This window comes from Myotis nattereri, assembly GCF_964212035.1.
Source record: "Myotis nattereri genome assembly, chromosome: 13".
Lineage (NCBI taxonomy): Eukaryota > Metazoa > Chordata > Mammalia > Chiroptera > Vespertilionidae > Myotis > Myotis nattereri.
Genome location: NC_138088.1, coordinates 40,517,838 through 40,541,983, shown reverse-complemented (window position 1 = coordinate 40,541,983; position 24,146 = coordinate 40,517,838). Strand labels below are relative to the sequence as shown.

General features: G+C 38.9%; 1 protein-coding gene across 1 annotated transcript in view; it reads left to right on the top strand.

Annotated features, from left to right (window-relative positions):
* Positions 1-433: 433 nt before the first annotated feature.
* ARHGAP19 (Rho GTPase activating protein 19) overlaps positions 434-24,146 on the top strand; it is a gene marked incomplete at its 3' end in the record, with an annotated part of 43,962 nt that continues 20,249 nt past the window's right edge. Inside the window, 6 exon segments of the mRNA XM_081105264.1 lie at positions 434-493; positions 13,199-13,464; positions 14,973-15,053; positions 16,781-16,990; positions 21,016-21,242; positions 23,908-23,994. Of these exon segments, the coding sequence (XP_080961390.1) occupies positions 438-493; positions 13,199-13,464; positions 14,973-15,053; positions 16,781-16,990; positions 21,016-21,242; positions 23,908-23,994 (927 nt within the window). The 5' untranslated portion in view covers positions 434-437.

The window sequence follows — 24,146 nt, the reverse complement described above, 5'->3', positions numbered from 1 at the left end:
TTCCTAGGTATTTCTGTGGACAGAAAACGAAATCTTGCATTTTGGAGAGTGACTTTTAAATTCGACAGTTTTTTAATTTTGAGATTTATACATCAGAACAAATTTGAGCATAGGCTGCCGATATCTGACTTGAACCTAAAAATCGGTGGAGTCCCGAAGGGTTCAGGAAAACGAGAAACTACAACTCCCGGCTGGCCTCGGGTTGGGTCTCTTCCCCCGCCCCAATCCCTCTCTATTCCGCCAGGGCAGGAGGCGACCAATGACGGTTAGCTATTTGAATAGACCAATAATATAATGAAATATAATGAAATTATTCTGGCTGAGAAGGGGCGGTCAAGTCATCCAATCGTGTGGAAGAGGGCAGAACACTTTAGCCAATCCAAAGGCGCGGGGGCGGGGCCTAACGTGGGGGCGGTGAAAGCAGTTTGCTGACTAAGATGGCGACCGAGGCGCTGAATGAAGGGGAGGTGCCAGCTCGCGAGTCCGGTCGGAGGTGAGCCGAGGTTTTGGTCCAGCTGCCTAGGAAACGAGGCCGTGGGCTGGTCGTACTGACGCCTTTCCTTTGGGTGGTGGTGACTCAACGGGGCCGGACTTGGTGCCTTCCTCCCCAGACGTTTCGCACCCCGGCGCCTGCTGGGGCGGAGGCGCGGTGGTCCCGCCGGGCGCTGGGCTTCGGTCGGGCCCCGTCGGCCCGGCTGATGCCCGTGGGGGTCCACCCGCGGCGTTGACTGTGGACCGCCCAGTTGGTGGCGGCGGCGCCGCCTGCCGTTCCGCCGAGACTCACTGCGGGCGGGGAAAGCCAACCCGGAGCTGGTCCGCTCCTTCCCGCCGTCACAGCGTCGGGGGAGAACTGGCAGGACCTTTGGCTGGGCTCAGGGTCAGTGTCTGTGGTTAAGTCCGAGCAGGCCTTGATTGTCAGTTAGAAATGGGCCAATTAAAACACACACCGCCTTTTATTGTGGTAAGAACACTTGACAAGCGATCTCCCCACGTAGCAGGTTTTAGGCGCACGGTCACGGTATGTTGAAGTAGGCACCGTGTTGTGGAGCGTCTGCATTTTGCTGAACTGAAGCGCATGCCCGTTAGTCCCTCCCCTCCCCCAATTTCCCCATCCCCTGGCGACCACCGTTCCATTATTTTATTCTATACTGTGACTATTTTATTTTATGTATTTTTAAAAATATATTTTTATTGACTTATTACAGAGAGGGATAGAGAGTTAGAAACATCGATCAGCTGCCTCCTGCACACCTCCTCCTGGGGATGTGCCCGCACCCAAGGCACCTGCCCTTGACCGGAATCGAACCTGGGACCCTTCAGTCCGCAGGCCGATGCTCTATCCACTGAGCCAAACAGGTCAGGGCTCCTTTGACTATTTTAGATACCTCATATAAATAGTATCATGCAGTATTATTCCTTTCTGTGATTGGCTCATTCACATTGCCACATATGTAGAATTTTCTTTTTCTTTTCTTTTTTAAAGCTGAGTGATATGTGTGTATATACTACATTGTGTTTATCCGTTTATCTGTCCCTGGACGTTTAGGTTGTTTCCTCATCTTGACTATTGCTAGTTGTGCCCCGTGAGCACGGGAGCGCTACTGTCTCAGCAAGATCCCGATTTTAATCCTTGTGGGTAAATTCCTACAAGCGGGATTGCTGGATCAGGTAGTAGCGCTATTTTCACTTTGTTGAGGAACCTCCATACTATTTCCCATCGTACCTGCGTCATTGCTCATCCCCACCAGCAGTATACAAAAGTTCCAATTTCTCCCCATCCTCACCTTTTCCTCCTCCTCTTCCTCCTCCTCCTTCTCCTCCTCCTCCTCCTCCTCCTCCTCCTCCTCCTCCTCCTCCTCCTCCCCCCACCTCCCCTCTCCTCCCCCCTCCCTCCTCCTCCTCCTCCTCCTCCTCCTCCTCCTCCTCCTCCTTCTTCTTTTTTTGATAATAGTCATCTTAGCAGATGTGAAGTGATATTGTGATCAGGAACAAGGCGTGGATGCCCACTCTTGCCACTCATATTCAGCATAGTACTGAAGTCCTAGCCAGGGAAGTAGGTAAGAAAAAACAGACATTTAAGTTGGAAAGGGATAAGTAAAATTGTCCCTCTTTGCAGACATGTTATATATAGGAAATCCTAAAAACAAAAAAACACATTAGAACTACTAAATTTAGTAAAGTCACGGTATGCAAATCAACATACAAAATTCAGTTGCATTTCTGTACATAAGCGACTATTTGAAAAGGAAATTAGGAAAATGGTGCCGTTTACAAAAGCACCAAAACGAATAGAATACTCAGGCCAGTATTTACCTCTCAGCTTCAGTTTTTTCACCTGTAAATGGAAGTAATGATGTCTATTTCTGAAAATGTCAGGATTAAATTAGACAATTCTTTTAAAACTCTTAGCCTCACAGGTAACCAAACCACTCAATGCTTGATAGATTTTCAATTTCCTCCAACAACTAAAGAACAGAGCAGAGGGTCTGCAGTTTAGGAAATCATTACTTTATTTCTACAGAGCTTTTTCTCCGAAGCAAGCACACCAAAATTTAGCATTTCTGAGGAAGAATTTCCAGCTGGTCTTGCCCCAGCCTTAAGAACTTGCTGGTCTTAATTGATTACATATATATTAGAATTCATTAGTGTCGCGATTTTCAACTTTTTTCATCTCATGGCACACGTGAGTAAAAATAATTACTAAAATTCTGCAGCACACCAAAAAAATATTTTCTGTCAATCTGACAAAAAATAGGTATTACTAATTGATTTACAAAAAAATAAAATAAAAAATGTAATTATCTACAAAGTGACTTTTTAAAAGATCAGGTACCTATACTTGTATATAAGGATTTCTGGTATCAAGAATTAGCTAATTGGCCCTAGCTGGTTTGGCTCAGTGGATAGAGTGTTGGACTGCGGACTGAGGGGTCCTAAGTTCGATTCAGGTCAAGGGCATATGCCCGGAATATAGGCTTGATCCCCAGTTGGGGGTGTGCAGAAGGCAGCCAATTAATGATTCTCTCTCATCATTGATATTTCTATCTCTCCCTCGCCCTCTCTGAAATCAATAAAAATATATTAAAAATAATTAGCTAATCGGACATAACTTTATTATGCGACGTGACTGATAAGATGCAACTCTAGAATACGACCTATATATTTATGGTTCAAGACAGAGCACTCGTATTGGACATCTGTTGTTGTGCTGGCTGTTGTCATTTTTTAAATTTAACAGTCGAAGGGAAAAGAGGTCAGTGCCCCTGACCAAATAGTCAAGTATTGCATGTTGAAAATTCTTGTGGCACAAGTGTTGAAAATCCCTGAAGTAGAGAGTTCTTTTTTTTTTTTTTTAAATATATTTTATTGATTTTTTACAGAGAGGAAGGGAGAGAGATAGAGAGTCAGAAACATCGATGAGAGAGAAACATCGACCAGCTGCCTCCCGCACATCTCCCACTGGGGATATGCCCGCAACCCAGGCACATGCCTTTGACTGGAACCGAACCTGGGACCTTTCAGTCCACAGGCCGACGCTCCATCCACTGAGCCAAACCGGCTTCGGCAAGAGAGAGAGAGTTCTTATTTACATTGCGTCAGTGTAAATCAGGTAACTTTTTAGTTTGGTGTCTCTTGGTGTTTGCTATACCAAATAGGAGATTCCAAGTCTTGGGAAGCTGGGTTTATGAGTGGGCACTGAGTTCCTTCCCTAGCTGAGATGAGCGTGGTTGAATGTGTTATTAAAAATTTTATAAGGAAGAGTTTTCCACTTTTGGAGCTGCCTATAAATGGTTGACCCATTTTTAGAGCAGAAAACATAGAGGGGATCAATAAATTTGATTAGATTATCCCTTGTTCTGCTGTAAGATCTTGAATTATGATGAAAACCTAAAGACAAAATACTATTCTTTAGTGGAAATAGTTTAAATTCCTTGAAAGGATGTTGCCAATTGAATTTAAATTTGAGTGATAGTATTAGTTACATAATCAATAGGTATTCACAGAATGTTATCTGAACCTGAAACTGGTTTACCAATTTTATATTGTAAAAGACAAGTTAGGTTTCTGAAAGGCTTTTTGAGGGCAGGACACATGTATATTTTTATTCATATTCTCAACTTAGCACCTTGCTGACCGGTCATGAGATAACTGGTGTAGACACATTTGGACATGGAAACATGAGTTATTTCGTGACCAGTCAGCAAGGTGTTCTTATTAGTTTAGCTTTATGTAAGTGGTCAATAATGAGTGAATAATAGTCTTTATAATTTCGAAGGTATAAAATATTACTTTGTGGTGATAAATACCATACAGATTCTTGTTTGCCCTTTAGATGTTAACTTTTCTAATGTTCTGTTGATGGTGTGGGCCCTTGTATTCCATAATGAAGTGTCTGATTTGTGCAGGTAATACACACTTGAATTTTTAAATATATTTTTATTGATTTCAGAGAGGAAGGGAGAGAGAGATAGAAACATCAATGATGAGAGAGAATCATTGATCGGCTGCCTCCTATACACCCCACCCCCCACCCCCCATACCCCCTACTGGGGAGCGAGCCTGCAACCCAGGCATGTGCCCTGACCGGGAATTGAACTGTGACCTCTTGGTTCATTGATGCTTAACCACTGAGCCATGCTGGCCAGGCTACTCTAGTACTTTGAAATTTGTTCAAGTTAAGATCAAATATAATAGTCAAATATATTTTTGCAGACTATTGAAATCTAAATTAAAAATAAGTCCATAATACCAAACCTAGGACAGCTACTCGTAAGCACAGGCCTTAGATTGTAAGTTTTTGTCTAAGAAATTGGATAGTGTTCCATGAAATCTTATGGTATACTTATAAACTTTGAACTTTGTTACTAAAAAAACAAAACAAAACCCTGCCAGCTTAGGCACATGGGGCTATTTTATTCTTTATCTTTATGTGCAGCTTTCACATTACCAGTTTAAATTTGATATAGAAAAGGAAAGAAAAAGAATAGCCTTGTATGTATTCCTATCTAATAAAGTGACACTTTTAAAGCCATATTTCAGAGCTATGATCTGAACATTGTAAAAGCAGTAAGAGAGTGCATACTTCTCTCAGTGTGGAAAGTCAGGTTTAGACAACTTTAAATATAGCTCATATTTTGATAGATTTGCCAAAGTTGTGGTTCTTGGAGAACAAATTAAGTTAAGCAATTCATTAGGAAGGAAACGTTAGTTTTGTGGGTATGCAGTTTTAGTAGTAGTCAGCCAAGAGATACGTCTGCAGGATATAGGTTTTGCTTCCTTGGACTTTTCAGATTCATGGCTTCCGCATGCCTCAAGAAAACACATACATTTCATTTTTCTGTAATTGATTTTTTAGCTGTGGGTTCTGTTTCTAGTTCTTGCACTAAGCATATCACCTTTCATGTAGGGTTCCATCTAGTGGTAAAACTAATCATTGCAGACTCTACATAGGTTATAAAAATGATCTTTTTTGAGGGGCAGAGCTTACCTTTATCACTCTTGGGATAGTGACCTAGTATATGCATTTAAATACTGAAGCCATTTGCTACCTTTGTGTGCCGGCATACATAACCTAATTCTTCTGCTTCTGGCCATTTAGAGCTTTTATGATTAGGAAGTTAACTTTTAGTAAAAAAAAAGAATAAAAAAAACTTTTAGTATATACTTTGATTATCTATGGTATTTACATCAAGTTATAGTAAAATTTAGGTCAAAACTACTTGGTTTCTTAAAATAATTTGTAATGAAAGATGCTGATTATAAAGATGAATGTATGGAATAATATAATCAATACTATTTTCCTATTTCTCAGCTTAAAGAAATCTTAACATTTGCCATATTTACTTCAAATGAAACCCTCCCTTTTCCCATAGCTCAGTGATTTATCACAAGAACATTGCTAGCATCCTAGAAGCTCCCCTCATGCCTCCTCTTATCACTAATCCCCAAAGGTAACCATTATCCTAAAATATATGATAAATAAATCTGTTTTTCTTTGTAATTTTACCACTTAAGCAAGTATCTCTAAACACTATAGTTTTGTCTGTTTTTTAAAATTTGATATAAATGGCATTATATAGTAAATAGTTTCTGTGTGTGTGTGACCTCTTTTGCTTATCATTATATGTGAGATTCATTCATGATTGTGCATATAACTGGAATTTGTCCATTTTCTTTTCTTTTTTTTTATATTTTATTGATTTTTTGCAGAGAGGAAGGGAGAGAGATAGAGAGTTAGAAACATCGATGAGAGAGAAACATCGATCAGCTGCCTCCTGCACATCCCCCACTGGGGAAGTGCTCGCAACCCAGGTACATGCCCTTGACCGGGATCGAACCCAGGACCTTTCAGTCCTCAGGCCAACCCTCTATCCACTGAGCCAAACCGGTTTCGGCAGAATTTGTCCATTTTCATTGCTGTAAAATATGCCATTATATATGTCACATTTTTTTAAAACATACTTTATTGATTTTTTACAGAGAGGAAGAGAGAGGGATAGAGAGTTAGAAACATCGATGAGAGAGAAACATCCATCAGCTGCCTCCTGCACACCTCCTACTGGGGATGTACCCGCAACCAAGGTACATGCCTTTGACTGGAATCGAATCTTTCAGTCTGCAGGCCAGTGCTCTATCCACTGAGCAAACCAGTTAGGGCTATATGTCACAGTTTTTAAACCATTCTGCTGGACATTTTGCTTCTAGTTTTGGCTGTTTAGAAATTGATGTTTCAGTGAACATTCTTGTTTGTGATTTTTGGTGAACATGTGGCTGCATGCATTAGACATGGAATGGAATTGCTGGATCATATAGAGGGTACACTGTTGTTTAACTTTAGTAGATAAGACCAAACAGTTTTCCCAAATGGTTGTATCAATTTATAGCCCCACGATCAGTGTAAAAGAGTTACTGTTATTTTCTTTATTAAAAATATTTTTATTGATTTCAGAGAGGAAGAGAGAGGGAGAGAGAGGTAGAAACACCAATGAGGAGAGAGAATCATTGATTGGCCACCTCCTGCATTCCCCCTGTGGGATCGAGCCTGAAACCTGGTCATATGCTGTGACTGGGCATTGATCTGTGACCTCCTGGTTCATAGGCTGTCACTCAAACACAGCTGGGCTGTTACTTTCTTTAAACCTTGCTAATGTCAATATCTTTAATTTTAGCCATTCTTTTAAATAATAGTATGTCATTGTCTATTTATTTTTTAAGAATAATTGATTGATTTTTAGAGGGAGAGGAAGGGCGAGAGAGAAACATCAATGTGAAAACTCAATATCAATCTGCTGCCTCCAGCATGTCCCCCACCCAGGAGCTATAACGCAGGTGTGTGTCCTGACCAGGAAACAACCAACACCCTTTCAGTGTACAAGACGATGCCCAACCAACTGAGCCACACTGGCCAGGGCATGCCATCGTTTTTTGATTTGCATTTCCCTGATGTCTAATAATACTGAGTAGTTTTTTTCCAGGAATATTTTTAGCCATTTGGCTATATTCTTTTTTTTTTTTTTTTAAATATATTTTATTGATTTTTTACAGAGAGGAAAGGAGAGGGATAGAGAGTTAGAAACATCGATGAGAGAGAAACATCGATCAGCTGCCTCTTGCACACCCCCTCCTGGGGATGTGCCCGCAACCAAGGTACATGCCCTTGACCGGAATCGAACCCACGACTCTTGAGTCCTCAGGCCGATGCTCTATCCACTGAGCCAAACCGGTTAGGGCAGCTATATTCTTTTTTATGAGATTTTGTTGAGATCTCATGACAGTTTTTCTATTGGGTCATTGTTTTTTTCTAACTGATTAGTAGAGATTCTTAGTATAATCAGGATATGAACCTTTTTTTTTCCTGTATACATACATATTGCAGGTATATTTTCCCATCCTCTGTGGCTTGCTTTTTCACGTTCTTAATGGTTCTTTTGATGAGTACAAGTTCTTATTTTAATGAAGTCAAATGTATGAATGTTTTTCTTTATGGTTAATATTTTTTTGTGTTATTTAAAAATTATTTACCCACCTTGAGTTTAAGAATATATTCTTCCAGAAAAAAGCAACCATGTAAGTTGCTTGGTGTAAAATAAAGACAAAGATTTAAAATATATCTATCTATCTATCTATATATATATATATATTTTTTTTTTTTCCTTCTAGCTCTAGCTGGTTTGGCTCAGTGGATAGAGCGTCAGCCTGAGGATCAAAGGGTCCCAGGTGCGATTCCGGTCAAGGGCACATGCCGGGGATTGTGGGCTTGATACCCCCTAGGGAGCGTGCAGCAGGCAGCCATTCAATGATTCTCTCTCATCACTGATATTTCTATCTCTCTCTCCCTCTCCCTTCCTCTCTGAAATCAATAAAAATATATATTAAAAAAAGAATAGTCCTGGCAGGTTTGGCTCAGTGGATAGAGCATCAGCCAGTGGACCGAAGGGTCCCAGGTTCGATTCGGTCAAGGGCACATGCCTGGGTTGCAGGCTCAGTCCCAGTAGGGGGCATGTAGGAGGCAGCCGATCAATGATTCTCTCTCATCATTGATGTTTCTGTCTCTCTCTTCCTCTTCCTTCCTCTCTGAAATCAATAAAAAAATTAAGAAAAGAATATATTCTTCTATATTATCTTCTAATAGGTTTATTGTTTTGCTGTTTACCTTTAGATTTACAATGTATTTGGAATTGATCTGTGTGTATAGTGTTGAGATAGGTGTCAATTTTCATTCCATAGATGTTTAAATGTCCCAGCACCACTTAGTGAAAAGGTTATCCATTCCTCACAGATTGGCAGTGCCACTGTTATCCTGAATCCAGTAAAGAAAGTAGAAAAAAGGAAGTGAAAAAGATATGAGCATAAATTAATGATATAACCAATGTAATAGAGGGATTCAACAAAACCTTGACAAAGCTAATAAAATTGGTAAACCTCTAATAAGATTCATACATTAAGAAAGATAAATCATAAATTACCAATATCAGGAACAAAGAGGAAGACATCACTATGGAACCTAGACACATTAAAAAGTTCCTAAGAGGATGTTATAAACAAGCTTATGCCAAAAAGTTTGAAAATTTATGTGCAATAGACAAATTTCTAGAAATAAACATCTTATCAAAATTAATACAAGAAGTAGAAAAATTTGACTAGTCCTATAACACAAAATAAATTGAATATATAATTAAAAACCTCAAAAAGAAAACTAGGTCCAGATGGCTTCATTAGCCAATTCGATCAAACATTTAAAGAAGAAATAACAACAATCTCACATACACTTTTTTGGAAAATAGAAAAATAAGACACATTCTCCAACTAACTTTGTAAGGCCAGCACAACCTCGTTACAAAATCTATTGAAGGCAATACAAGAAAGGACATACGGCCCAACTGGTTTGGCTCAGTGGATAGAGCGTTGGCCTGCGGACTGAATGGTCCCAGGTTTGATTCCGGTCAATGGATATGTTCACATGTACCTTGGTTGAGGGCACATCCCCAGTACAGGGTGTGCAGGAGGCAGCTGATCAATGTTTCTCTCTCACTGATGTTTCTAACTTTCTGTCCCTCTCCCTTCCTCTCTGTAAAAAATCAATAAAAAATATATTAAAACAACAACAACAACAACAAAAACACAAGAAAGGACATATATAAACATATGTGAAGAAACCTTAACAAACTATTAGCAAACTAAATTCAGCAATATATAAAAATGATAGTACATCATAACAGCATTGGGTGTATTCTAGAAATGCAAAATTGATTTAACATTGGAAAATTAATCTGTTATTTACCACATTAACACAATAAAGGAGAAAAGTTATATAATCATCAATAGATATAAAAATTGATAAAATTGAGCACTGACCCATGATTATGAATAAAGAAATAACCCTTATCAAACTAGGAATAAAAAGATATTGCCTGAATCTGATATTCTTTGTCAAAATGATGGGTGGGGAAGGATACCATTTTTCAATTTGCTTTACCCTGATACCTTCTAAAGTTGAGATTCTTTTCATGTTTATTAGTCATTTAGGTCCCCTCTTCTATGAATTACTTGATCATATCCTTTGACTAATTTTTTATTGAGTTGAGTGTATTTTTAAAATAAATGTTAGGCATACTTATAAATCCTGAATGCTAATCCTTTTAGCATGCAAATATTTTTTCTCCAGTTTTTTGGATTATTTTTTATTATTTTTAAAGTTTTAAATTTGTTTATTCATTTATTATGAATGGATATGTTCACATAAATAAAAAATCCAGAAAGTACAAAAGAACATACAGTGAAAGTTTCTCTCCCACTCCTGTTCTTTCATGCAGTTCCTCTCTACAGAGGCATTGTGACTTCATTCTTTAAGAACTTTGTTTATACTGTCATTTGTTTATAGAAATTTAATGTACTTAAATGTATCAATCTTTTCTTTGTGGATTGTGCTCCTTTTACCTTGTTTAAGAAACATTTCCTCTGCCTCATTAATTTATTCTTCTATACTGTTTTCTAAAATTTCTATATTTAGATCTTTATTCTGTCTGGAATTTATTTTTTGTATGTATGATGTGAGGTAGGGGTCACCTTTCCCTCCATATAATACAACTACTGGTCCTTACACTTTTACATTATGTGGTTGTTTCATCTACTACAACTTTCTGTGTGATGGGAGACTATTGTTGAATTTCATCTATATGTTGGCAAATATAATGAACTAGTCCAGTTTTTAATTTCTGTTTTGTTCCTTCTTGCAGATGAGTGTGTAGAGTCTTAATAAGTACTGCCTTTCAGGCCCCATAATGTGCCCTTGTGTCCTGTAGCATGCCTGGAATTTGTGTAGGCTGTAATGAGGCAGGGAAAGGAGGCTTCCTTTGTCACAACAAACAAGGAGAAAGCTTTTCGCAGTCTCTTCGATTTACCAATGCCTCATCCGAAGCTTTCAGCTCTTATGTAAGAAATTTATTTATTTTTGAGCAAACTTAGAGTTTGTATTAAAATAAGATACTGCAGAGTAGGGCATTGTTATTGCTTAAATATAGTATTTTTTCTTTAGTCCTAGAAATCTCTTAAATTCTTCCATGCTTCTTGATATTCTCAGCTTTATATTGTGGGGTCATGTATTCTGTGGAAATGAATTAGGTACATTACTACTTAGAGGAGTCATTTTTCCTGGAAGAGTGCTAGGTGTTGTGGAAGACTTAAGTTGTGATTGTTTTTATTGTGGGAATGTTTGTATGAGTCAGGTGAATTTTGACTTTGCTTGACAGATGTGATTACTTGTCCTTTCTGGCTTGTGTTCTATGTACTCATCTGTTATATAACAGATGACTGTTTATATAATAAGGATTAGCACAAACCATCTTCTATAATAATAAAAGTGTAATATGCTAATTAGACCGGATGAAGCTGGGGCTGTGAGGGCAGCCTGGGTTCCAAGTACCTGTCGGGGTCCCAGGTACCTGCCAGCCGGAGGAGGGAAGCCCGGGTCCCGGGTGCCAGAGGGAAGCCGGTGCTGGCAGCCGGGGGAAGGAAGGCCTATTCTTGCACGAATTTCGTGCATTGGGCCTCTAGAAATAACTTTTAATGGGTACAAACAAGTGGTGATGGCTCTGCTACAAGAGATTGAATAATATAGTTTTTATATGTAGCATATTAAAAGCAAAATGTACAGTAGTTAGGTATTAGGAAACACAGAATAGGGAAGGAATTATTTCTGAGTCAAAGGAGCTTTGCCAGGAATATAACCCAAGTTAAGTAGGAGTAGAAAACCAGCTAAGATCAAGAGCCAACAGAACATTAAAAAAAAAAATTGATTCTAGAGAGAAGAAGGGAGAGAGAGAGATAAAAAGAGAGAGAGAGAGATAGATAGACAGTGATGTGAGGATTGGTTGACTCCTGCACGTGCCCTGACCAGGTATCAAATCTGCAGCTTGGGTATGTGTCCTGACTGGGAATAGAACCCACCACCTTTTGGTGTTACGGGATGGCTCTTCAACCAACTTAGCCACACTGACCAGGACTTGCTTAGTATTACTCAGTGATAGAAGAGTGAAATTAGAAGCAAAATACTATTGACTTTTTCAAGTGCCTTAGAAGAATCGGTCTGAGGAAAGACTGGCTTTAGATCATGAGCCAGAGGCATCCAGAATTAAAGGATTTTCAAATAAAACCTATTTCTGGACCTGGACAGGCTGAATTAACATCTATATTTTTACATACCTGTGCCTTACATTCTAGTGAAGCCTTTTTGGTTATGAGGGACAGAATTCAAGAGTGTTTGGCTCTATTAAAAGGAGTTGACTATAAGGAAATACCTACCTGTGTAGGGACCCAGGGACCAAAGAACCCTATAGGTAATTGTCTTCAAAGTGTCTATGACACTATTTAGATTTAGTTTTAAGTCTTCAACAGTATCATCATGCTTACTGTCACATAGTTCCTGTGACAGTAAACATGATTAACCTGAATGTAGCGGTTGGCAGCAATTGGTCACTGCATGGTAAATACCGTCTAGTAGTGACTGTGTTCCCAAGAAGGACTTAACTTGATGATTACCCATTGCTCTGTTAGGGGGAACAGCTGCAGGCCTGATGTTTTACAAGTATTTAACAGTAATCATTCAGGGTTTAACTGTTTTAATAAGGAAATGTAGTCTATTTGACTAGCAATTCTAATATGTTATTAGATTTGGGAGGCTGTAAGGATCTGTATCTTCCTATGGTATAAGCCTGAAATTAAGAGGCAAATTCAAGTCACATAATAGAGGCTATCTGGTCTCTTTTCTTCCTTTTTAAAAATTATTATTATTTTAAATATATTTTTATTGATTTCAGAGAGAGGAAGGGAGAGAGAGATAGAAACATCAATGATGAGAGAGAGTCATCGATCTGGGTGCCTCCTGCACACCCTTACTCATGTGCCCTAACCAGGAATCGAACCATGATCTCCTGGTTCATGGGTTGACGCTCAACGACTGAGCCACACGTCTTTTCTTTAAACTAAATTCCTAAGTATCTAGGTGGGTATGACTGAAACAGCAACAAGTTCAAATTGTCTTCTTTTGTGCAGTGACCAGATTAAGGATAAGGTTTTTCAAAAGACCAATGTGTAGATTAACCCACAGAAAGAGTGAATAACTGTGTGGTTGAGAGGGCATGAGAAACACATGAAAATGATCTAGGCCCACCCCAAGATTCTTCTGTTTCATGTTTTTCAGTGATGCCATCTGCAATTTTGTTATCTGCAATAACTCTTCCCTTCGAGGTCAGCCCATTATCTTCAATCCTGACTTTTTTGTGGAAAAACTCCGTCATGAGAAACCTGAGGTGTTCACTGAGTTGGTGGTCAGCAATATCACAAGGCTCATTGATTTACCGGGAACTGAACTGGCTCAGCTGATGGGAGAAGTGGAACTTAAGTTGCCTGGTGGGGCTGGCCCAGCGACAGGATTCTTCCGGTCTCTAATGTCTCTCAAGCGAAAGGGTAGGAGATGTGTTCGGGAAGGGTGTACGCATCTTAGTTGCTTTTTGGGTTTCGTTCTTGTCATCTGTATGTTCATTGAGGAGTTGCTAATACCATAAAGCAATTTTGGTTGTTGTTTTTTCTTTCATTTTCATAAGAAGCAAAACAACCAAAATTATTTTAAAAGTCTAGATAAATTAAAGCCAAATATATGTCAGTCCCTGAGAGGTCACAATTAGTTTAGGTATTTATCGGGGACACCTTGATTTTCATTCCCTATTAATACTGTACTAAAATAATGCTTAAAATAAAACAAAGTTCATAGCTAGAGAGTACAGTAAAGACAGTTTGAGCATTTTTTTTTATTGCAGTTGTTAGTTCCCAGATGTTTTAACAGCTGGAAGTGCACCTGAAAATGCACGAGGAAATGCAATCAAAACAACTCTCAATCAACTCTGCAAGTTTAACATTAGATTGTAGGTTTCTTGAATGGAATGCTTCAATGGAATGCTTTGAAAAAGCAAATAAAAATATCTATGACTCACCCCAAAACAGCCTTCCCAGAAAATAAATTACAGTGCTGCTTTAAAAAAAAAAAATATATATATATATATGTGTGTGTGTGTATATATACACACACACACACATATATATACATATATATATGTTTTATTTATTTCAGAGAGGAAGGGAGAGGGGTAGAGAGAGATAGAAACATCAATGATGAGAAAGAATCATTGATTGGCTGCCTCCTGCACACCCCCCACCGGGGATTGAGCCCATAACTGGGGCATGTGCCCCAACTGGGAATCAAACTTTGACGCTCAATCACTGAGTAACACCAGCTGGGCTACAGTGCTACTTTTGATAAGATATTAAAGTGGTACTATCTTATTTTATTAAATATAAGGAAATCATTAAGATAGCAAAAAGTTTAAACATTATAACCTGACCCTGTATCTACTCTAGTGGATAGTCTGTCATGCTTTGACAATTATGGCTCTAAGTTCTATTATTTGTTTGTTTTTAAATTAAATATCAACATTTTAGGTATTGTCTTCAAGAAACCTACAATCTAATGTTAAACTGTCAGAGTTGATTGAGAGTTGTTTTGATTGCATTTCCTGGTGCATTTTCAGGTGCACTTCCAGCTCTTAAAAGATTTTTTTTCTTTTAAATATATATTTATTGATTTCAGAGAGGAAGGGAGAGGGAGAGAGAAATAGAAACATCAATGAGAATTGATTGGCTGCCTCCTGCACACCCCCTTCTGGGGATCGAGCCCGCAACCCGGGCATGTGCCCTTGGTCAGAATCGAACCTGGGACACTTCAGTCCACAGGCGGACGCTCTATCCACTGAGCCAAATTGGCAAGGGCCAGCTCTTAAGGTTTTTGTTATTGACTTTGTGAAAGCCTTTGCTGAACTGTGACATCGGATGCTTGAGTGGTTTTCAGTATGCTGATTTTTGTATTATTTGTGGAAAATATAGTCCTGTGTTATTGTTTCTTTTTTTTTTTTTTTTTTTAGAAAAAGGAGTAGTATTTGGATCCCCACTGACAGAGGAAGGCATTGCTCAGATATACCAGCTAATTGAATATCTACACAAAAGTAAGACTACTTAAAATTTTGTTCTTCATTAATGAAGAATTGTCTGCTTGCTATTGAGAGCTGACACCCTTGAGTTAGTAGGTGCCAATTAATCATCAACAAAGACACTAATCAGTGATAATTTCAGGTGGCATGTTTCTAAATATATTCTGTTTTAAATTTCACTTCATATATTGATTTGTTTTTTGTTTTCAAATATGTATATAAATTAGCTCGTGTCAATCACATCTTCCCCTTGACTCAGACTTTTTTTCTGGAAAAATACATTGTCCCTAGAGAATCATAACATTTACTCAAGGGAGAATGACTTATCACCAAAGATACTTTTATCTTTAGAATTATATAATTAAAATACATTCTTTACTTAATTCCCATTTTCTTTTTTAGTAGTCATGCTGGTTATGTCATTCCTCTAAGTGCTTGGCACAGCTGAGTGTATGTGAAGTGTGTGGCATTTTATGACCCTTTGATAAATTCAACGCAAACACTGTGCTAGGAGCTAGAGCAGAGGTTAGGCAGCCTAAGGGCTACATTCATGTTTTGTTTTTAGTTGGCAAAGGATTAAATTAAAAATACAATTAGTTATCAGTGTTTTAAAATGGGGAAAGTCTAGCAGCCTTGGGCCCTGTTGCCACTTTGACACAATCGGCTAGAGCAATGGTTCTCAACCTTCCTAATGCCGCGACCCTTTAATGCAGTTCCTCATGTTGTGGTGACCCCCAACCATAAAATTATTTTCGTTGCTACTTCATAACTGTAATGTTGCTACTGTTATGAATCGTAATGTAAATATCTGATATGCAGGATGTATTTTCATTGTTACAAATTGAACATAATTAAAGCATAGTGATTAATCACATAAACAATATGTAATTATATATGTGTTTTCCGATGGTCTTAGGCGACCGCTGTGAAAGGGTCGTTCGACCCCCAAAGGGGTCGCAACCCACAGGTTGAAAACCACTGGGCTAGAGCACAAGTATGTGCTCTCCAGTTCGATATGGTTTCTGTTCATTCATTTACTGTTGCCTGCCTGGCCCTGTCTTCTCAATTAGGGAGTTATATGAAGATAAATATGTACCCAACCTGAAAACTTGACCTCTCAGGCTTCTTCCAATCAAACCAAAACTATACGTCCCATCTTTTTTTATCGGTTGAGATTAGTGTAGACCTAGTTGGGAGGGAAGCATAATTTAGTTGGGATGATGCGAAGGTTCCAGGAATCTTAGACTGAAAGGTGATCTGACAGGTTAGAGTTCTAATTCCAGAGGCAACACAGAGACTTTAGATTCATTTTGGGCTGGGAAACTGTTTATAGGAGCAATAAACATCCACAGATGAACTCGGCCCCTTCAAACAAACTCTCAGATGGCAAAGGAAAGGGGCCTTCAGGGAGATTTGGCTTTTCTTCCAACTTGTTTTTTGAGCTCATTTCTATTGTTTAGATTAAATTCAGTCTCTAGATGTGTCTCAAGACGTCGAATGACTCCTGAGTGGACCACCTCTTAGTCCAGGAGATGTCCAGGTCTCAGGGATGCTCAGATTTGTCTCCACAGGGGCTAGTGGATTCTAAACTACTCTGGGGAAAAAAAGGCAAAAACCTTCTTCAAGGTCTTCTGTAAAGAGCCTTTCAAGTGTAAAGTAGTCTTTTAGATGACTTATTTTAACCATACTTTCTCTTTTTGTTTCTTTTTTGTATGTCCTCTATTTTCTTTCATACTAAACAGACTTACGAGTGGAAGGTTTGTTTAGAATACCAGGGAATAGTGTCCGGCAGCAGATTTTAAGGGATGCTCTCAATAATGGGACTGATATTGATTTGGAATCAGGGGAGTTTCACTCAAATGACGTTGCCACCTTGCTGAAGATGTTTCTAGGAGAGTTACCTGAGCCCCTGCTGACACATAAACATTTCCATGCACACCTCAAAATTGCTGGTGAGTAAGAGGGGAGGAGATGTAAGTGTATTTCTTTTAATTTAGTAAAGTCCTTTGGAATTTTCTATTGTTTGTAATCCCCAGCAATACTTCTAAACCAGTGGTCGGCAAACCGCGGCTCGTGAGCCACATGTGGCTCTTTGGCCCCTTGAGTGTGGCTCTTCCACAAAATACCACGTGCAGGTGCGCACGTGCAGTGCGATTGAAACTTCATGGCCCATGCGCAGAAGTCGGTTTTTGGCCTGGGCAAGTCTATTTTGAAGAAGTGGCATTAGAAGAAGTGGGGGTACGTTCGCTGAGGTCGACCCCTCAGATTGAGGACGTTTTTAGCAAAGGCCGGCTTAGGAGTACCCTAATTAAATTAATAACAATGTACCTACCTGTATAGTTTAAGTTTAAAAAATTTGGCTCTCAAAAGAAATTTCAACTGTTGACATTTGGCTCTGTTGACTAATGAGTTTGCCGACCACTGTTCTAAACAAACAAACAAACAGACAAAGAAAGACAGGAAGGGAGGGAAAAACAAAACAATAAAGCCCCTACTTTTGTTAAAACTTCATGGTATTTTTGGACTTCTGAGCACTCATAAGTTTTGGCCAGCTAAGTTTAATTTAATCAAATGTGTGTTGTTGTTTTTTTATAAATTAGTTTCTTTGAACATAAAATCTGGGTTTAATTTTTTTTTATTCCTCAGAGATCCTAGCATAGTGCTTTGAATATTTCAGTTGCTCAATAAATGTGTGCTTGCCCTGGCTGGTGTGGCTCAGTTGCTTGGTTGCCTTCTCATGCACCAAAGGGTTGGGTTTGATTCTGGTCAGGGCACATGCCTGGGTTATGGACTCAGTCCCTGGTAGGGGGTGTTTGGGAGGCAGCCGGTGGATGTTTCCCTTTCACATTGGTGCTTTTTCTCTCTCTCCCTCTCCCTTCCTCTTTCTGAAATCAATAGAAACATCTTTAGAAAAACAAAGAAAACCTTTATAAATAAATAAATAAACACATGCTTTTTATTTGATTTAATTTACATTCCTGAGATGGTTATAGGTTTGGTACATTTGCCTTGGTTTGAGGCTTTAGCTAAGTATTATTATGCCTCAATTGAGATCATCTCTACTCTTGGAAATTTTTAAAAATATTTTCCCCTAGGATTTTTTAAAAATTGAATTTATGGGGGTGACATTGGTTAATAAAATTATATAGGTTTCAGGTGTACAATTTTATAATACATCACCTGTATATTATATTGTGTATTCATGACCCCAAGTAAATTTGTTTTTTAAAAATAATTTTATTTGCTGCCTAAATACTAGTTAATACATTCACATTGTTCATATTCAAAGTGTTCAAAAGACTATACAGTGAAAAGACTCTATTCTACCCTTGCTCCCCAGCACCTGGTTTTTCTTTCCAGAGGCAACCAATGCTATGATTGCTAATTATCCTTCCAGAGATATTTTATACACTTACAAATACTTAGATAGATTCCTTTTTTTATGTAATGGTGGGGTATTACATTCATGGTTATTTTTTTACTTACTATATCTTGGAGAATGTTCCATTTTCAGCTCATAAATAGTTTTCTCATTCTCCTTTATGCCTGAGTGGTAGGGAATTCATTCTTCAATTGCACATCTGTAATACTGCTATAATTTAATGCCCTTGAGCATTTTTCGTTTGCTTCTAATTTTTTTTAATCCTCACCTGATAATATATTTTTAATTGATTTTTAGAGAAAGAGAGAGAGAGAGAGAGAGAGAGAGAGAGAGAGAGAAACATTGATGTGATAGAGAAAAATTAGTTGCCTCTCATAGGCGTCCCAACCAGGGATTGAACCTGCCACCTAGGTCTGTGCCCTAGTTGGGTATTGAACCCACAATCTTTTGGTATATGGGATGACACTCCAATCAACTGAGCTACCTGGCCAGGGCTAATTGTTTTTTTGAATGCTTCATGAATTTGTGTATTATCCTTCTGTAGGGGCCATGCTAATATTCTCTGTATCATTCCAGTTTTAGTATATGTGCTGCCAAAGTGAGCACCCCTTGCTTCTAATTTTAAGAAAAATAAATAAAAGATTTTTTCTTTTGAATAATTTTTACTACTTAAAAGGAAACTAAGTTTAAATTTATAAAATCGAATAAGATTAGATTTTTTTATCTTTTAAAAATATTTTTATTGATTTCAGAGAGGAAGAGAGAGAGAGAGAGAGAAACTTCAGTGATAAGTGAGAATCACTGATTGGCTCCCCCCAACCCCCCACCCCTCACTCACAACCTGGCATGCACCTTGATCGGGAATCAAACTGTGACCTCCTGGTTCATAGGTTGACACCCAACCACTGAGCCACACCGGTGGGGCAAAATTAAATTTAAAAAAAGATTTTTATTGATTTTTAGAGAGAGAAGAAGGAAGGAGAGAGAGAAACATCGATGTGAGAGCAAAACATTGATCTGCTGTATCCTACATGGCCCCCTACCCAGGATCAAGCCTGAAACCCGGGCATGTGCCCTGACCAAGAATCAAACCAGCAACCTTTCGGTGCAACGGGAGGATGCCCAACCAACTGAGCCATACCAGTCAGGGCAGATTAGGTTTTTTTTAGCACTATCAGTAATAACCCAGATGATACAAATGAGAAAATATTACTAGAGTATTATATAACTTTACAATTACTTTGGAGAGAAAATTGTTTGATCTTTGAAAAAGATATGGAAATATTCATAAGTTTTTTTTATTTTTTAATATATTTTATTGATTTTTTACAGAGAGGAAGGGAGAGGGATAGAGAGTTAGAAACATCGATGAGAGAGAAACATCGATCAGCTGCCTCCTGCACATCTCCTACTGGGGATGTGCCCGCAACCCAGGTACATGCCCTTAACCGGAATTGAACCCGGGACCCTTCAGTCCACAGGCCGACGCTCTATCCACTGAGCCAAACCGGTTTCGGCCATAAGTTTTTTTTATAAGGGTAACATGAAGAATTTTTTTTTTCTGTTTATTTTCCCATTGAGTTAACTTAGTACAGTATTTAAAATCCTCCCCTTCACCACCCCATGATTCACTGTTCGTTGAGGTCATATTGAGGTATGGCACAGTTGTTGCATTTGCTATGCCTTGCTCATAACTGGAAGGGATTTTTGTTTTCAACTTGATATTAACAGGGAATAGTTTCTAGAAATATTATCTTTGTTTCCTAAACCTGGAGTTATTGCAGTTCAACAGCTTAACCAACACATTGTAATCATCTTCAGGTCTATATGAATTATATGCAAATAGTTATCTGTGTCTTTTGAAATTCCCATTACCCAGGGTTTTTATTGATAACCTGTGTAGTCTCTTAGGGGAGAAACAGTCATTCTGACTCCATGAGGACCTGCCTGGATTATCCTGTTATCAGAGCATAATTCATTCTCATATTTCTTTTAGCAATAAAATATCTGAGTGAGGAAAAGTGAAGGGAGAGGAATTATTAAAGGTATATGTGGACATATATTTATTTCTCTTGGGTGTACACCTAAGAGTGGAATCACTGAGCCATATGGTAACTCTGTGTTTAACTTTTTGAGGAACTGCCTATTTTCCAAAGTGGTTGTACCATTTTACATTCTCACCAGCAATGTAAGAAGGTTTAATTTTCTCAGCATTCTTGTTAACACTTGTTATTGTCAGTCCTTTTTATTATAGCCATTCTAGTGGGTATGAAGTAGTATCTCATTATGGTTTTGATTTACATTTCCCTGATAGCTAATGATACCGAGTGCACAAATGCTTACTAGCCATTTATAAATCTTCTCTGGAGGAATATTTATTCAAGTCTTTTGCCCATTTTTGATTGGGTTTTTCTTTTTTATTATTCAGTTGTATTGACATTATTTTATTATATTTTGCTATAATCTCTGGTTATGCCTAATTCTTTTTTCTTCTTCTTTCTTCGATTAGAGTTGAGGGGAGGATAATAGTAGGAACATTTTTTCCCTCTTGCTTGTATTTCCTCCCTACTTGCAATCATCTCTTTTGTCCTCAAGATTTGATGCAGTTTGATGATAAAGGAAACAAGACCGATAGACCAGATAAGGAGCGGCAAATTGAAGCTCTCCAGTTGCTCTTCCTCATCCTTCCTCCACCCAATCGTAACTTGCTGAAGTTACTGCTCGATCTCCTGTACCAGACAGCAAAGAAACAAGACAAGAATAAGATGTCTGCCTATAACCTTGCCCTTATGTTTGCACCCCATGTCATGTGGCCAAAAAATGTGAGTGTCGAGGGGAAGAGCAAAGACTGCTTGGTATCCTTGGGCTGGGCCTTATTCTGTGGCTGTACCTTAGTGAAGTTATCAAGGGTCCAAGGTCTAGCCTTCTGTTTAACAATTTTAGGAGCTTGCTTTATTAGTTCATTTAAGAGTCATCAGACCTGCCCTGGCCGGTTTGGCTCAGTGGATAGACTGGTGGCCCGAGAACTGAACGGTCCCAGGTTCGATTCTGGTTGGGGGCATGTACCTTGGTGGCAAGGCTTAATCCAGCCATGGTTGGGGCCACGGGGGCAACCAGTGGTTCTCTTTCTCTGTCTCTCCCCCTCCCTTCCACTCTTTCTAAAAATAAATGGAAAAATATCCTCGGATGAGGATTAATAACAACAAAAAAAGAGTCATCAGACCTGAGGGGGCCAATTTCTGTTAACCTCACTTATAAATCAATCTCTGATAAATCTGAATGACAACTTATTAGTGGGAACTCAATGGGATTATAGCTACTAAATAAAGAATACTCATTTTGGTGGGTCAATCTGAATTCCTTCTTAACGTGAAAGCCATCTTGGGAAACCACATTGATTCCTGAGGATTACATGGTATAAATTTAGCATAGAGTTGTTTGATCTTACAGGATGTCACTAAGCTTTTAGATAAGATGACACATAGAACAATCCTGCCTTATCCTAACTTTTCTATTTCCTGTAGATATTCTCTCCTTGGATAAAGCTGAACGTGCTTCTTATTACTGAGAACATGGCTTTCTCAGTGACTTGTATGAGAAATAAATTATCAAAAGTCTTTTGAACTCATTCTTGACCTGGAGATACATAGGTTCATATTCCTGTCCATTCATATAGATTTTATTGTATGATGGAATTGGTAGGCAGGATACCTGGGTTGGAAGCTACAAACCAGCTGTGACCTGTATCCCTTTTTTTTTTTAAATCCTCACCCAAGGGTATTTTTCCCATTGATATTTTATTTATTTATTTATTTATTTAAAATATATTTTTATTGATTTTTTTACAGAGAGGAAGGGAGAGGGATAGAGAGTTAGAAATATCGAAGAGAGAGAAACATCGATCAGCTGCCCCTTGCACACCCCCTACTGGGGATGTGTCCGCAACCAAGGTACATGCCCTTGACTGGAATCGAATTGGGAACCTTCAGTCCGCAGGCCGATGCTCTATCCACTGAGCCAAACCCGTCAGGGCTCCCATTGGTCTTTAGAGATTGGAAGGGAGGGAAGAGTGGAGAAAGAGAGAGAAAGATAAGGGAGAGGGGAAGAGAAACATTGATGTGAGAGAGACATAGCAACTAGTTGCCTCTGGGATGTGCCCTGACTGGGGGCCAGGGATCGAACCTGGAACTGAGGTACGTGCCCTTGACCAGGAATTAAACGTGAGACCCTGTAGTTTGCAGGCCAGTGCTCTACCACTGACCAAACCCGACCAGGGCGTGGCCTGTATTCTTTATGTTTTCTGTGCTTAGGCTCCTCTTTTGTAAACTGGTCATAATAGTATTTTCCCCACTTATCTGACAAGGCAGATGGATGTGGTGACTTATAAAATATTTTGGGGATATAAGAAATGGGAAAAGAAAGATTAAGGAGAGGTTATGTGGTACATTTCACCTAACAGGTAACTAATAAAAAAAATAATATAAAGTTCCAGGCCTGGAAGGGCCTTTCCTCAGAGAAAGGTTGGTGGGGGGTGGGGATGAGGGTGGAAGGATGGTTGGGTGATGAGAAGAAAAGGACACACCAACATTTGTCCATATTAAGGATTTTAGAACCAGCTGAGATTGTGGAGAAGGAGTAATCTGTGCTTATAAAGAGATTTAAGAAAAAAAAAAAAAAAGAAGAAAAAAAAAAAAAGAGATTTAAGAGGTCTTGCTAAAAGCAAAAATGAATAAAGATATATGTTGAAGATGAGGGCTTTGGGATAGTAGAGATGCTGAAGTGCTTAAAAGAGGCAGGAGAGCCTGGCTGGGGTGGCTCAGTGTTTGAGTGTCGACCCATTGTCCAGGAGATCACAGTTTGATTCCCGGTCAGGACACATGCCCAGGTTGCAGGCTCGATCCCCAGTAGAGATTGTGTAGGAGGCAGCCGATCGATGATTCTCTCTCATCATTGACGTTTCTGTTTCTCCCTTCCTCTCTCTGAAATCAATAAAAACATTAAATAAAAAAGCAATAGAAACAAGAGAAGAGAATCAATGACAGTTTGTATTTTTAAGAAACAGATGTCACGTTGGTATCAATTTGTAGTGACAGTTCTCTTTTGTCTCTGGAGAAGCTCCTTTCTCTGAAGGGGCAATGGTGGTTGGTACAGATTCTGTTCTTCCTGACCCTTATCCCAGACTAGATCTTCTCTAGCAACTCTGCTTGCATGTCTCATTTTCAAGCAGAATTAGGAAATGAAAATTGGTTCCCAAGGATTTTTTGGTCACTTTAGGGTCACGTGGTTCTTCCTAGATTATGTCATTCCAGTGGAAATCTGCTGAACCAAAAAGCCTTTGCAGAATGAAACATTATATTAGAGGCACCTTGGTTAGGGACAGAAACTATCATGTCTTTGAAAGAATAAGCTTGTTGGTAAGTAAGTGGAGTATCTGCCTTCTATTTTCCAGTTTGTAATCCCCTTTTTTTGTTTCTTTTTCCTGAATAGGTCACTGCAAATGACCTTCAAGAGAACATCACGAAGTTAAACAGTGGGATGGCTTTTATGATTAAACACTCCCAGAAACTTTTTAAGGTAGGTAAGGGCGGGGAGTAGGTGGTAAAAGACAAGGAGGATGGAGCAAGGTAGGATGCTTAGAGGGCTGTTAAGGTGGTGATAACCAGTTAAGAAAGGCCCTGGGACTGGTAAGCAGATTATACAGTAGCAAAACCTGGAGGGAACAACCA